At 33.8% G+C, this 16,766-nt stretch overlaps 1 protein-coding gene across 1 annotated transcript in view; it reads left to right on the top strand.

Annotated features, from left to right (window-relative positions):
- LOC131053978 (uncharacterized) overlaps positions 1 to 894 on the top strand; it is a 32,231-nt gene extending 31,337 nt beyond the window's left edge. The window contains exon 4 of the mRNA XM_057988545.2: positions 174 to 894. Within this exon, the coding sequence (XP_057844528.2) occupies positions 174 to 428 (255 nt within the window). The 3' untranslated portion in view covers positions 429 to 894. The remainder of the gene's footprint in view (positions 1 to 173) is intronic.
- The last annotated feature ends 15,872 nt before the right edge of the window (positions 895 to 16,766 follow it).

Genomic DNA, 16,766 nt, shown 5'->3' with positions numbered 1-16,766 from the left:
ACATTACCAAACCAAACTTGTTTGTATTCATTTTTCTACATGTTGTGTATCATATTGTGTACTAGTTTCGCCAAAACATATATGATGGTAAGATGTGGTTCTATGTAAACTTGAAGCAGACTTTCTACAGATGATCTGAGAATCATTATGTAACACATCGCACTATTTAACAGGTAAGCCGAGTGACTCAAAGGGCAAAGGAGACTGTTGAATCTGCTGGTGGAAGTGTTAGGAGGGTACATTACAACCGACTTGGATTGCGGGCTTTATTGAAACCAGAATGGTTTGAAAAGAAGGGCCGGCTATTGCCACGGCCTGCACGCCCTCCACCAAAGCTGCGGCTTAAGGTTGATAGTATTGGTCGTCTACCTGCCCCAACCACCCCCATACCTTTTACAAGTGAAAATGTAACTGACATATCTGCCTAGATTTTTCTAGTGGTATTAAATTTCAAAGGTGGGTTTGATGTTATTGCTTGAAGACATGAGTAGCTGAATGCAGCTAATTTGCCATAATTTAAAGTCAGTCTGTTTTATGACTTGGTAACAAATCATGGATAGAAAGAGCAAATATGGCTGTGAGGCATTGCACAGGTTAAGGGTTAAGGTCAATTGTCGCTTGGTGCAAAAATTCAAATTCAAATTCTAACTTGGACTAGAACCTAAGTAATCAGAAATCAGCTGCTTTCTGAGTCAAGGTTCTTTCAGTACAAGCATGAGATAAACCAGGAAGCTTAATTGTATTTAGGTCGTTAGACTTGACATCTTTTGATTTGATGATACTGTAATGTGTGGAATTTGAATCCTGGTTAGCTTTAAATTTTGTGGCCCAATTTTGTGAATTTTGAGAAATGTTGAGGACATCTTAGCATTTAAGAAAGGGGATTGATCATTATTTTTGTGTACGATAGAGTATTTTTACATAATGTTAGCTGAATATGTGCATGGTTAATTGTAAACGTACTAAAGCTTTAGTACCAAAATACTTTTGCTGCTTGTCAAGTGGTGGTCTGCTTGGCTTAAGTTTTGTCTGATCATGACTGTTAATTTGAAATTTGGACTGCTATTATTGGTTGGGGCTGCCCTCAATTCGGTTCAGAATCCAGATGACTATCCTTTGGGCTCAGGAAGAGGCAAGTACCTAGTGTTACAGGTATCTATTTAGGGATTATTTGCCCATTTAAAATACTTATAAATATTCTATTAAATGATAACACATGTACAATAAAAGCTTTTTAAACATAAATGATAGTCCAAAGCTAACCATATATGGTCACCAACAAGACATCAATTTGTTATATGAGATCGCCTTGGGGAAGCACAGGTATACCCTATATATTGCTCTAATTGGGGTATTTGGGGAAGCACAGGTATACCCTATATATTGCTCTAATTGGGGTATACGTACACTACATCTTCCGTGGACTCACATAAATGCATATTTTCCTCAGCTAGCAATCATGCCATGAATCATGATAGATTGTTTCTAAGGAACATTTGTGGACCATGGCAAACAATTGATATTGTATTTAAACCATCCCTAGTTTATTTCTTTTACAATTGTATTTATTATTCACACATAATACCACTGACGATTCATAAAGTATTATTAATGCCATTACAACTCCAAGGGATATTTGTTGTAGATCATACTATTTTATTGATGCTTGATTGATTAATATCTTTCAATTGCAAGTCAATATATTGCAATTTATTATCATCCCCATTTGAGTTGAGATAAACAAAATGGTTTTTTTTTGTAGTGTCATATAGCGGGTGGAATTCAATTCAGTTATAAAGAAGGCCTTGGAAGGATCTTTGAATGGTATTAGTTTGGGCATTTACGAGTAACAAATACAAGTATATAAGGGACACTTTGGGCCCCTTTTCATAAGGAGTTGAGGTGAAGTGGGATGGGACTTTTCCATGAGCATATGCTTGTAGATGATCTTTGGTTCAAAGATTTAGGCATCATATATTGTTGTTGTATGTAGATGATACCCTTAGTCATCTTGCAAAGTTTAGTTTAAGACCATTCAATTGTACTTGGTCATGATAGATTGGTCATGAATTGTGTTGGGAAGTTACCACGTGCCCCTAAAAATGAGTGTGTATGCTATGTATGCTAGCCCCTTGTGTTATAAGAGTAATCTTGGGTGATTAAAAGTGGTTAGTGCCCCAACATAAGTGGTACACATCATTCTTGGACAAGACATATAGGTGGGATTCCATCCATTGTAGACATCCACTTGAATAATTTTAGGATGTCCATGTGATTGACATGCCTTCTCATTGACAATTATAAATTTACCCCTTCAAAACTTCCAAAACAATCAAACATCAAATCTTTTCTTTTGATATGTTCAAGTTAACATCGTCCATCCCAATCTAAAATCAATATCCAACCTTTGAGTCTAAATCCATCAAGATCAAATTTAAATCTAAGCCAAAGGTTGATTTCATCATCCTCTTCTTAACCCAAACCATCAAATTCCTCATCTTAGTTACAACCATCCTAATCCTAATCCTTTCAATTATCCAAATCCTTAAAGTCATAATCAAACCTATCACTATTTGATCCATGATCCGATCCTTCATACCAATCTATAATCCAATCAATGTTTAATCTACACTTAAGAACCTCAAAGCTAAATTCAAGTCCAAATCAATGTTTAATGTACACTTAAGAACTTAGCCTATCGCAGGTGAAGAAAATTAATCACATTCAATCATCCTAAGGCCATCTTGACTCTTGATCTTCATCACTTCCTAATCCAAAAGCCAAATCTTCATACTACCTTATTAACTCACTCCAAATCTAATCCTTAAAACATAATCCACTATCCTAATCTAATTCAACCTTCAACCTTAAAACATCTAATAGCAACTTTTACAAATCAAAGGATCTCCAAAGATTAAGGCCTCCCCTTTTATCATCTAATTAAAATCCCAACTTTTAGCAACATTAACCAACCATCTTAATCAATCCCTTGCTTCAAATTCTCATCCCAAGCTAATCTTCAAAATCTTAATTGAATCCCACATTCTAATCCAAAATCTTAGGCAATCAAAGTTAAATCAAGTGCAATCTAAAACTCTAGTCAGTCTTAATCAATTCTCCCATTCACATCCTAATTGCATCGTTGTCTATCATCTATCCTCAAATCAATCATCACCTAATTTAATCCTAATCACAAAATTTAATAAATGATCACGACCAAAATAAAGATGGCCTAAGACCTTAACCAATCTTAAGTTAGCAATAAAAAATCAAATCAAAACCAAATTTGCTTAGGAAATTTGTTTTAGTGTTGAAAACATCAATCAAATCAAGTCATACCAAGGTCCTGAAAATTATTTATTTATCCAATCCAATTCTAATCCATTGCACCAATTAAACACCAAATCAAACATTTAAAATCTAAGCTTTCAAACATATCCCAAATTTGAGCTTGATGAATCAATTCCAAATTATTCACCACCCAAAATGAGTTTTCCATCCAATCACATCATTCATCTTGTCATTCAAACCTCAATCATGAATCCATTTTTTTTGGACGTGGCCCCTCAGTCTCAAAATCCCTTCTTTGATGGTGCTGGTAGTCTTGTTGATCAAGAAAAATATGATCCCTTTGAACATATAAGACCATGCCTGTCATCATGGGTATATTCAAAAGGGGTAATATTTGTCTTGATCAACAAGACTACCATTACCATCAAATAAGGGATTTGTAGATTGAGGGGCCTCATCCAAGAAAAATGGATTCATGATTGAGGTTTGAATGATAATATGAATGGTGAGATTGGATGGAAAGTTCATTTTGGGTGGTGAATAATTTGGAATTGATTCACCAAGATGATGTCGCTTTAAGCAAGCTTACCACAAGCTTTAATTGATCCTAAATACACATCCATTGGTCATCCTTATGCCACCTTCAAAGAGGGAAAATCCTCTTTAAACTGATCCCTCATTGTTTATCCATCTCCCAAATCCCACCTTACATTAGCACCTTATAATCTCCACATATTATGCCAATCTTGTATCTTTGAAAAGATTCACAATCCAAGCCACCCCAATCCAAGTACCAATGAACCAAATCATCGCTTGAGGATTTTCTCCAGGGGCAATTTGCAAAGAAGCGTAATCCACAAAGTGCAAACAACGTCATGAAATCTTACCACAATGCTAATCCCATTGCATCCACATGTATCATTAACTATGTAGTCATCGATACTAAATCTATCAAAAGCTTTGCACCCATCAAATACCCTATCTATAAACATCAAAGATTCGTCCCTCATCCATGTGTTCAACTCAAATAGTCCATCCATATGCTAATTGCAAACACAAATTTCATCAGTCTCTCATTTCCTCTAAATAAATCTATAAAGAGCTTGTTCCAAAGTATGTTAAAACTTATCCCTTACCCTATCGAGTTCAAAGCATCCCTACTAATCCCTCTCATTGTCTCCTACCATCTCAAGATGTAAGCATCCCTACTAAGATCCAACAATCTATGTCTAACCTATCCACATATCATAACCTTATCCCCTTAGATCCTTCACCTTCATTCAATCTAGTTTCCTCCTAACTAAGGAAACTACAACTATACATGTAAAAATGGATTTGCATCTTGTTTTGACAACAATATGTATCCAATTATTGGTTAGGTTTGTCAAAACATGAACTATCATGGCAAAGATTAGGCCTTCATGAATAAGGCATCTTGGAACCCATCCAAATAAAAGAAAACTCCAAGATTCTAGGGCCTTGGCTATAAGTCTCATAAGATAGACCTTTACAAATCATTAAGAAACTTTTTTCAACATCAAAATCGGTTCCTCACTCCAATTCTCTCACTAGATTGGTACCTACCACCAATCCTCCCATCATCCCTACCACTTTTATCTCAAAATCCCCTAATCCTACCAACCCACTACCTACAATCACCAATTATGATCAACAACTACGCACATCATTGTAATTATTCCAACATGATGAAGCCATGACCTTTAGAAAAAAAGGTCACTGCCTATATTAGTAGCGTTGTTCTATCCTAAAAGAAAACTTAATTTTGGTTAGGAAATTTGAATATGTGGAGATCCATAATTACTATCACGAGTAAAATAAATTTGCTATTTCTTAGCTAATTTTGGGATATAAATTTATAATATTTCTTTTCAAGAATACAATGGTGGCATATTGGGATGGTTGAGACAAACACATTTACGAGGAATGATTAATTAGGGTATTTTATTTCTACCACAAGCTTATTGATATTTCTTCTTATACCTTATTTATGTCAGATGATGGACAAAGTATTTAGTAAAACTTATCATTTGTATTATTTAGGTTTCCTAGCAACTTTACTTGTCATAATTATAGTTCATGAATGTCTAGTGTATTTATTTTTGATGATTGTAAGATATATTTTTTTAGTGTTATTTTAAAAGGAATTGCATGGGAATTTCTCTAACCATTTTTGTAAAAGAATTTTAATTTCTATTATGCTCCAATTTTTAAACAATTGAAAGTAATTTTAAAGCAAGAGAAGATAGATGGTACTAGTATAGCATTGTCTAGAATATCCATTTTATAGGATATTAAAGACAAATCAGGGACTACAATTGCCAAAGAGAAAGTGGAACTTTTCTTAACAAATCCACTACTTCAAAATGATTTGATGAATCGATTGATATTCTATATAGTGAAGAACAAGAAATGGTATATATTGGGGTTATTAGAGGATCAAATCATAAAGGCAAATCGTGAGAAAATTATGGACCTCAGGCAAGATGTGGATAATTTATTGGAGTTTAGAGAAGATTTTGATTTTTATGATTAAACACTCAAAAATCTCTCACCACAAAGGTATGCTTTATTTCTAAGTTGTAATATACTTTTGGAAGTGGACATTTTTACTTGATGCATAATCATAGAAGACATTCTATTCAAAGGTTTGTAGAATTTAGTGTTCCTAGTTTTAGTGAATCTATATAATAAAAAATAACTCATTCAAATAGTAGGTTGTTGTAGGAAAATTGATATGAGAGGAAATCTTCTCTTATTCTTTAGGATCGACTGAAAATATGAGGATAATCCTCGAGGCCTCAATAAGACAAAAAAATAACTATAATTTATGCCTTGACCAACTATGCCTTGTGGCAGTCATGGAAAGATCTACATGAACTTATATTAAGTAGATTTCAATAAGAATGCAAATTTAAGTAAAGATATAGTATGTTTCACCATGCATGAATCCCCTTAAATTACATACATAAGTGTATCTTAGAGACTTTGTACTAGCATGATTATTCTAATATGTTTCAAATGGATAATTTATGTTTATTGCATTACACCATTGAGTATTAATGAATTTGAATATTTTTTTTGAAGGCTGTACACCACATTAGGTAACGTTTGTATAATATACACAAAATATATGTGAAAATCTACCTAGATTAGTATTAATAAAATTGCATATATTTTTTGAAGGCCACACACCTTAGTAGGGATTTAGGGGTTGCACTCGTGAAAGTCACATTATATGTGTATTTTATTATTGTTAATTTGGTTCGTTCATCATTAGGTCTTAGATTTAATGGTAGAAATTACATTGGTTTTGATTGTCCCATAAGGAAACCCTATTTTATGAGGGCACTATATTGTAGCTAGGTAAGGTGATGTATTGTAAGAGTTTGATGGTTGTTTAAAAGTTTCTTTCAAATATCTAGTTAGTGATACTCGTATGTGAATATTTCTTTACAAATATATTGTAATCTTCTTGTTGTAACGTAGTGGAATGGGGTTCACTAGTCAAAATTAGGAATCAAACCCATTCACATCAACATACATTAGAGCATAATCAATAGGGCCAATTGCAAGCCCTTGGAAGAGTTGGGCACAAGGAATTGATCGTTCTTCTTTTGTGATTTGATATGACTGGATAAGATGAAATGAGAAAATGCAAGAACTAGGTCTAAAGCTACAAAACATATATGCAAACTTTGAGAATATATTTGCAAATAGGTATTAGAAAGGAACCTGTGTTGGAGTATGTGGCTAGGTGTCCTAGTCCTAAAGATGTTTGATGTAGGTATTGTGAATAGATTCTAGATTAGGATGTCACATAGATTATCTCCCTGAAATTTTTGTCAAAAAAGTGTTGAACATTGACAATAGTTGTCACTGTCCAGGATTTTTTGCTTCTTCAAAGTTTGAATCTCTTTGTCTCAATCTACACTTCTTTGTCTCAATCTACACTTTATGAATTTCTAATCCTTCTCTATCAGTTCTAAATCCTACACATAGAAGAGAGATAAAATGGTGTTGGGTTGTATAGGGGTTTGCTTAAGTCAAACCTCAGGTTCGAATTCAGCCTACAACAATGATGATTAGGAAAAGAGAGCTTACCCTTGTAGGGCATAGGCTAAATATAAAGTAAAATCTTGAGTTAACATGATTTAACCTCAAGCTTGATGATGTTGATGATGATGCAATTCTCTTTGGATAGGATCCTAAGTGTTGATGCAACAATATGACATGAAAAAAACAATATCAATCATGAAAACTCACTTGCACAAAGATTATTGTAACTTACTGTTCTATAATGCTCAGATCTAAAGAAATTCTCTTGAATACTTTCTCTAGGAAGTGATTATAATGTGTAGGCATGAAAATGAATTAGGAGACATGCTCTTATATAAGGTTCCCAAGACATTTCATAAATTAGGTCAACCTCCAATAGTCATATTAAAAATTGGGATAAGAAATCAACTAGCGAGAACCTTCAGATCGGTAGGTTCAAATTTGGCCCCAATTTGGGGGAACTATGATACCTAGCACCCTATTCCATAAGGACTATGGCACATAGTCCCATTGTCCACCCAGAAAGTGGTGGAACAAAGGGAGGTGTAGAGTGCACAGGTTCAAGGAACATAATTTGATCACCATATTAGCACATGACAACAATTTGACCACAAAGGGGCCAAAAATTGGCTTGGAAAGAGCTACGAGGAAGGACACTAAGGCAAGGGACCAAAAAGGAGTAGAAAATTATACTAGGTTATAATTTACGACACTACATTTTGCACCCACTTTAGTGGGAGTATGAACTTATGCTCAAACGAGAGAGAGAGAGAGAGAGAGAGAGAGAGAGAGAGAGAGAGAGAGAGAGAGAATATTAACTCACACAACCATATACAAGAAAGGACAAACATAAAAATAAAGAAAAACAAAAGACACACAAAAGGGGTAAGTACTAAAAACAAGGGCTCCAAGTCAACTAGTTGAAGAGATCTTGATAATCAAAATGTCTCAACTGCTAATATCATTCTCAGAATGTTATTGCAGGAGCACAAGCGGTCCTATAGAAATAGAAAGAGTATAAATCAATTGATGAGACAATAAACCATGATCCAACAACTAGCAAGGTATATTATGCTATGGGTTCATGCAAAATCATGAATTCTACTAGCCAAAAAGGTATGTTATGTTGAGTGATTGATGTTAGAGGCATGGATTCTACTGGCTAGTAAGTTGTACTATGCTAGGTGATCCATTCAAAAAAGAGGGAGAATAAAAGATTTGTTATGTTGTGTGATCCATGTGAAAGTAGGGAGAGTTAAATAGGGCCAACAAGGTGTGTTATGCTATGTGACTAACACCAAGGAATATTACAAAGCAAAACCTGGATTGTTTGCTAAATAATCTGGAACTCAACTACAAAATGGGTGTTGCAGTGTACATCAAACACAAAGATTACCAAACAAAACCCTCTATTTGCAAGACAATCCAAAAGCTTGATTGCAAAATGGGTGTTGTAGCATGCACCAAACACAATGATTAGAAAACAACACCCTCTTTTTGCAAGGCAATCCAAAACACTTGACTGCAAAATGGTTGTTCCAATATGCACCAACACAAACAAGGATGCCTCATATGCTCCCCTGGAAGATGTCAATGTGCTACCATGTTGATATCTTAAGGAAGATATATATCCACATCAAGGATAAACACCTTTACAACTAAGGAGAAATCCTTTAGAAAAATTATGTTTTACAAGCTAGGAAGAGGATATGACTCTTTAAGAAAGAAAGCTCAATAGTTGTAAAGAGATATTTTGCGACAATTGTTAAGGAATTCTTATCAAGGATACTTTACTATCAAAGGGGGAGGAAGAGATCTTTGTCTAAACATATGAACCTCCAAGAGGAGATATTTAATAAAGATGACATCTTCAACACTAAGGAAAGGGGAAGGAGGTCAAGAATACACACCTTCCGTATTGGTAGGAAAGAGGATTATTAATGAAATATTGCACACTTTCAACACTAAGGATAGATCATTTACAAAAGACATACACTTTCAAGCAAGGAAGAGGTCCTCATCAAGGATATATACCTCTAAGCAAGGCTAAATCCTCATGAAGGACAAACAATTATATGCAAGAAAGGATATCCACATAAAAGATGCAACTTCAACAAAGGAAAAGTGAATCCTTAGGAAGAAGGGGTGATTTGAAAAAAGTATTCTTGCCCCCTCCAATGTACAGACAAGAATAACTATGCTATTAGGTTGCTAGCTAAGTATTATTGCACATGAAATTGTACCACCATGAATGGCAAAGAGCTCCCAAAAATGATAAGCTACTACATGTCACATAGTGAGGAGCAACATCATAGGTCCAAGGAGTGCTAACCCACTATAGGTGATGTATTTGGATTTAGAAAATGAGTTATATCAGGTCTAGTATGAGTATGATTCTTTAAATGCTATATAATTAGCAAGATAATGAGTAGTATTCGTGAAGAAAGAGACAAAAGGTATTAACATTCTTGATTTAGAGTTACACCTATGTCTCATGAAAGGAAAAGTAATGTTTCTATCATGTGGAAGCCTCTAAAAGATTTTTTTTGCTAGATTCAAATAAGTTTCCAAATGAATAGGCCTTGTCTCTTATGGAATGGAAGGGTTAGCCTTTCACACAAGAATAGGTAAGGAAGAAGGAGGAAACCCTACACCTTCTCTAGTTGACTGGGTTGAAGGTTCTCTAGGGACTTTGATTCCTTGTTCCATGTTTCCAAGACCTTGTCCGCCATATCCTTGTTTAGAAATCATGTCAAAGCCAAGCTTATAATTTCTTTGCAAATGCAAAGAAGAAGAACTTTCATCATAGACCTCATTGAATTTTGTTGTAAAAGTATATTTTGAAGGACCAAATGGATGAATACATGAAGGGTGATGGATCCTTGTAGGACGATGCAAAATTTTATTATTATCATTCATGTCCACTTTTTTGGGTTGAAAATAAGTGTTGTCATCATCTAAATCTTCATTTCCAGTCAATGTTATATAGGTGACACATCATTAGGGAAATACATAACATTGTCTTGTCTTAAAACATGTTGACGGTTAATATAAGCTCTTGGAGAAGGATGATTTAAAATAATAGAAGTGTTGAGAGTTTGATTGTCATTGCGTTTAGCACGCCCCTCTTACACCAAAGTAACCTTATGCGAAGAGGGTTCATCGTTACTCTTTAATGCTACATCTTCATTGGAGAGATCATTGATAGGATTATTAACTCTTTCCTTATTATTAAAGGATTATCTAAGAGAAGTACAAGAATTATTCATCTCAACATTATCCCAAAGAAAATTATCAAGGGTACCACCTGAAACATCCACTAAATCTTTAATAAAATCCAAGCATTCTATGAACATCTTTAAAAATATCATCATATAGAAACATGAAATATGTATGAAAGCTTTGAGAAATGAAGTGAATGTAGGAAACATCTTTGAAACCCTCATTATGCAATACATAAAATGTAATGGATAAATGCAAGCAACTTGAAGTGAAAGAAGCCAACATTCAACACATGATATTGATAAATATAACTAATGAATGATGTAATTACATGGGAGAATGCAATTCAATCAAATTTTGTAAAATTTATAATGAAAAAATAGATCTAAAAACTTCTAATTAGAATTATGCAAAATGTAAGAAGCATCAGGTTCACCAAAATGTAGTGTAGTGAGATTGGGTTCACTAGTCTACATTAGATAATAATCAATAGGACCATCTACAAACCCTTGGAAGAGTTTGGACAAGGAATTGATTATTCTTCTTTTGTGATTTGATATGATTGGATAATATGTAATGAGAAAACGTAAGAACTAGGTTTACAAATGTAAATTTAACAATAATCAACATAAACAATAAGCTATAGAACAAATATGCAAACTCTGAGAATAGATTTGGAAATAGGGATCGGAAAGGAACCAACGGGTTTAATTTGAGCCCGAAAGTGCTTGTCTATGTGGCTAGGCATCTTAGTCTTGAAGATGTCTTTTGCAGATATTGTGAATAGATTTTGGATTAGGATGTAATGCAAATCATCCCCTTGAAATTTTGTCGAAAAAGTGTTAGACACTACTAACAATTTCTATTGTCTACGGTTTTCTAATTCTTCAAAGTTTGGATCTCTTTCTCTTAGTCTGCACTTTATGAATTTATAATCCATCTTTGGCAAATATGAATACTGTACATCAAAGAGAGATACAATGGTGTTGGGTTGTATATGGGTTTTCCTAAGTCAGACCTCGGGTTGGAATTAACCCTATAACAATGATGATTTGGAAAAGAGAGTTTACCCTTGCAGGCTAGAGACTAAATGTAAAGTAAAATGCTAAACTAATAAGATTATGCCCCAAGCTTGATGATGTTGATGAAATGCAATTCTCTTTAGATAAGACCCTCAAGTGTTGATGCAACAACATGAAATGCCAAAACAATCTATCTATCATGAAAACCTACTTTCTTGGGAGTGATTGGAATGTTTAGACCTGTGTGAAAATGAATTAGGAGAGATGCTCTTATATAGGGTTCCCAAGGTGTTTCATTGATTTGGCTAACTTCCAATGATCATATTTAAATATTGGGATCATAAATCAACTAACACCTAGTGCCACAGTCCACTAGGACTATGGAACGTAGCGCAATAGTCTACCTTGAATAGGGTGTAAGATAGGAAGGCGTGAAGTGCAAAGGTTCAAGGAATTGAATTTGATCACCATATTAGCACATGACAAAAGTTTGATAATAAAAGGGGCCAAAAATAGGCTTCGAAAGAGCTATGAGGAAGCATATTGAAGCAAGGCCCCAAAAAGGAATGTAAAATATTAAGGGGTTACAATTTACAACACTAAAGTTGGTTTCAAAATAATATATTCCGTGGATTTTGGAGTATGGGATTTTTCTCTTGAAAGTGTTTTCTTAGCACATAAATTTAATTTACGTTTATTTCTATTTATTTTTGTAACTACTGTAAAGATCATTTTGCATAACCTTCCTCTCAAGATTATGCTGTTGTTTCACTACCTTGGCTTTCTTATAGAAACAACACATTAAATAACAATTCTCAATCATCTTGCATACATTACCAAAATAAAAATCTCAAACAATGTGATGAAATTCATAGGTTGATGATATTTATGTTAATAAAATAGCTAACCTTTATATTTATATCAAAGAATTCTTGTAATATGAAAATAACCATTATATGAATTGAAAGATCACCCTAAGGATGATAATTTTAGGGGTAAACTCAATGGATGATGAAATCGTTAAGAGAACATAAAACTATCTTATAGATGGAACATTTATTTTGTGACATACAAAAATAGAGATATACCTAAGATATTAAATTCTAAAGCATTTCAAACACTTTCTCTTTTCCTTAAACAAACAATACCTTCTTTTTCATTTTGATCTTAAATTCTAAGGAATTTGACATAATTCCTTATAAGAAATTATTTTGTGTTAAGGGTTTTTTTGGTTGCTTCTTTTGTTTCTGTAGCATTGTAAAATTGTTACTGGGCCAATTTACACCTCATGTTTGTGCCCCTACTTTAGCATGTTCGCTCCTCATCACCTATCTAGGTCCATTTTGTGCCCAATCTCCAGTTTTGATGCCTTGCACACCCACTGATTAACTTCCTAGAGGGGTGTCCTTCTCTCTAGGGCTTAATTGTGGTCCTTCTTTGAGAAGGACTAGGGCACCCATGCCTTGGTTATGGACCAAAGCACCCAACACCCTGGTCCCTCTTAGTTTGGTCCAATTTTGAAATGGGGCAGGGGTCCTATCTCTCTGACGAGAATTCAATTCCGTGGCTCCGCATGACCGTTGGAAGTAACATAATCGTAAATGACTTAGATACCCCTATATAAAAATATTTAATCAATTCCTTTCGAGCATCACTAAGACTCCAAGCAATCAATTCCTAGTATCTTTGCATATGTGAAGCGTTCATCATCAAACATTTTCAGGATCAACATTATTTGCATAGACAAACAAGTTCCCTTTTGGACGATGAAAAGTTTGGAGGATTAGGGTGACTGGCACTCCGGTCCCGACAATTTAGGTTGACGTGCTGGGAAAAAATCCAAACCTTCATTTATTGCTCGGATCTAGGTTCGTGGATCCGTTTTATGACTGTAGCAGACCGTTTATGCATAATTGCTTCAATTAAACACATTTACCCTAATTTCATTGTCTTCAACAAAGTCAAATCAATTTGACTCAAGTGAAAGATGATGCATATCTAAAACCCTTGCAATCTTATTAGAATCTAGATCTATTAGGTTTAGATCTATCAAAATCCCATCTTTCCCTAATTTAATTGGTCCCTAATTAGTGGTTTTACTACATCTAGTGGTGGAAACCCTATTTTTCACCACATTACATTTTGGTGAACCCAACATCTTACACCTTAATTTCTGATTTATGTTTTCAGATATGAGTGTTTATGTATTTTTCAAATTCAAATTTACATTCACAAGTTTAATTTTGAATTGAATTACGTAAATTTAGAGGTTAAATTTTTTAAATTGATCTTGTGGGTTGTCTAATTTGGATTAATTATTTCATATATGATTTGTGGGCATTTTAGTTTTCAATTTTCACTCATATATTTTATTTTAAAATCAAATTATACAAATTTAGAAGTTAAATTCACAAAAACTTTAATTTATTTTGGTTAATTTGATTTGTGGGTTGCATTATTCATAACTTATTTTCATATTTGATTTTAGACATTCATAATGTCACTTAATAGATCTATGATTTATTTGCCTTTTCACATATGATTACATTGCTTTTCACTTATATTTATCATAATAATGTGTTGGATAATGGTTTCTTTCACTTCACATTGCTTCTTTTTACTCACAACACTTTGACATATTGCATTTTTAGAATTTCCAAATTAGTTCCTATTAATCAATTAAATCTCAAAGATTTTATCCATGATGCATGTTGTTTTATGGTTATTTTTTAGGAAAATGCATTACATATGTTGATCACATCAAAGCTTTTGTAGATCCTAATCCTAGAAATGCTAATGGAAATTTTAATACTTGTACCTCTCCTAGTGTTTCTAATGTGAATGAAGAAAGAGCTAATACTCCCATCAATTGTCTCTCTAATGGAGAGCAAATATTGAAGAGAAAAATGACACTATCTTCTTCTCATACACATACCCTAGCACAAGGGGCGCAAGATCAAAATATCGGTGTTTCAATCTCTCTAAATCTCCCTTATTCTTCTAGAGCCTATCTCAATCATCAAAACATTTGTAGAGAAGATGATGTTATGCATTTCATTTACGATCTATCTCCCCACATAACATTAAGTAAAGATGAGGCCTTAGATGATAAGGATCTTCCTTTCCAATCCATAAAATATGATATACATGATGATAGAAATGAAAATCTCCCTACACAAGATATTCCTTCTTTATCTACTTTTCCCTTTGTTCCATACAAATACACTTACACTACAAATTCTAAAGAGATTCATTATAATGTTCTTCCTTCTTAATTAAAAAGCTCTTATAGGAGTGGGTATAACATAATATCAAAACAAGGTTTTAGAGGACAAGGACTTGGAAAATTTGAACAAGGAATTAGAGTCGCTATAAACCCTCCTACACAAATTACTACCGAAGGGCTAGGACATTATCATGATTCACCTATGGATTGTTGAACACATTGGATCTTGAGAGGGGGGGCGAATTGACATAAACTAAATTCCGGAACTCAATAACACAATTAAAAACTTAAATCCATTTGCTCATATCATAAGGAATTAAACAACAACAACATAAGCACACACACAAGAACACCAATCTTTATACGTGGAAAACCTGAATAGAGAAAAAACATGGTGGGAGTCAACCCACAAGATAATCCACTATATATGAAATGATTACGAAAGGGATAGAGCTAACTATTCTGGACTTGCTATCCAAGGCTAACTGCTCATGGAGCAAGATACAAAAAGAGACTTACAAACCTGAAGCTAACGACACTCAGGGCAAGATACAAAACTATAATATCGGAAAAAGAATTGTATGATTAGAGGCATCTCAAAATGCAGATTATAGTCACTGTTAAAGCACAAAATTTTGCTCTTAATGAAATATTCAAACCACCGGACCTTCCAGATCACTGCATCATGTAACCACTGCAAACAAAATAATTGATTGACTACCTTGCATCACACCCTTCACTGCTTTACCATTCACATATCAAGCTTATTCACATCTTTCTATACCAATATCTCATATACAACCAGTTGGCATCTTATTCATATCTCCTCTCACACACTCACACCTACTCAACAAATCATATATATATATATATATCAAACTGGAACAAAAATATTCTTGCCAAGTTGGCCAAAAGAAGGATTGAAATGTGCACAGTTTTTTGACCAAAATATGCATCTGGACCAAAAAGAAAAAAACGCAAAATATAAGCCGAACCAAGAACAATTTTCAACACGCAGTACGGGACCAAAAGAACACTTCTCGGGATATCACCAGAACACATTTACAATATATCCAATTCCAATAATGTGATCTAAAGCTTGTACCAAATATATTTCTACTAAAGGAAAAAGAGTTTGAACCAAAACAAATAATACCCGAACCATCCAAAACATGCTTCTAACAAAATTCATCATTAATAACATGCTCACACTATTCCAACACATCTTGCCAAAACGTAGAACTACCAAAATATTCTCTAGTCTAAGTACCATAATGGCTCAACAACTTCTCAACACCGAACTCAATCCACCAGAAAAGCTCAACGACTTCTCACACCATATGTTTAGACCAGAACATATTCGAACCAGGGTAAGTGCACCAAGATGGTGAACAAAAAGGGGGGTATAAGTGGCCACTTTTTTTCTTCTTTTGAAAAACAGGTAAACCTGAACTTCAAAGAGATATTCGAAGGTCACACACTCAAAACTAGGAGTTGAGAAAAGAATAAGAATTGTAGTACTCTGAATTTAGTTTCTAAAATACTAAAGTTTTTTAAAATTGGATAATATTAAGAGGGTCAAACCTTTCTCGCATGAAAAACTGTTCTTGATTTTTTCTGAAAAACATAACATAGCTGTTTTTGTGCGCTGCAAAAAATATATAATTAGATTTAGTATTTTGAAAAACCCTTTAGTAGGATGATAGGTAAGATTGAGATCTAGAAGTTGTGTATTTTTTTGTAATTTTTCAATGAGTATTTTTTTTTTAATGATTTTTTGAAGTGACCGCATCCTGAAAATTTGGTACCTGTTCGTGCGCTGGGCATAAATTGCATCAAAATAATCGAAAATGAAAACTTAAAAAAAAAAAAATTGTATAGAATCTAGTGTAGAACAATAATATGTAATTTATTTTGAATTTGGTCAA

Source organism: Cryptomeria japonica, chromosome 3 (assembly GCF_030272615.1).
Source record: "Cryptomeria japonica chromosome 3, Sugi_1.0, whole genome shotgun sequence".
In the NCBI taxonomy this organism is placed as follows: domain Eukaryota; kingdom Viridiplantae; phylum Streptophyta; class Pinopsida; order Cupressales; family Cupressaceae; genus Cryptomeria; species Cryptomeria japonica.
This window is presented reverse-complemented; position numbering and strand designations above follow the sequence as displayed.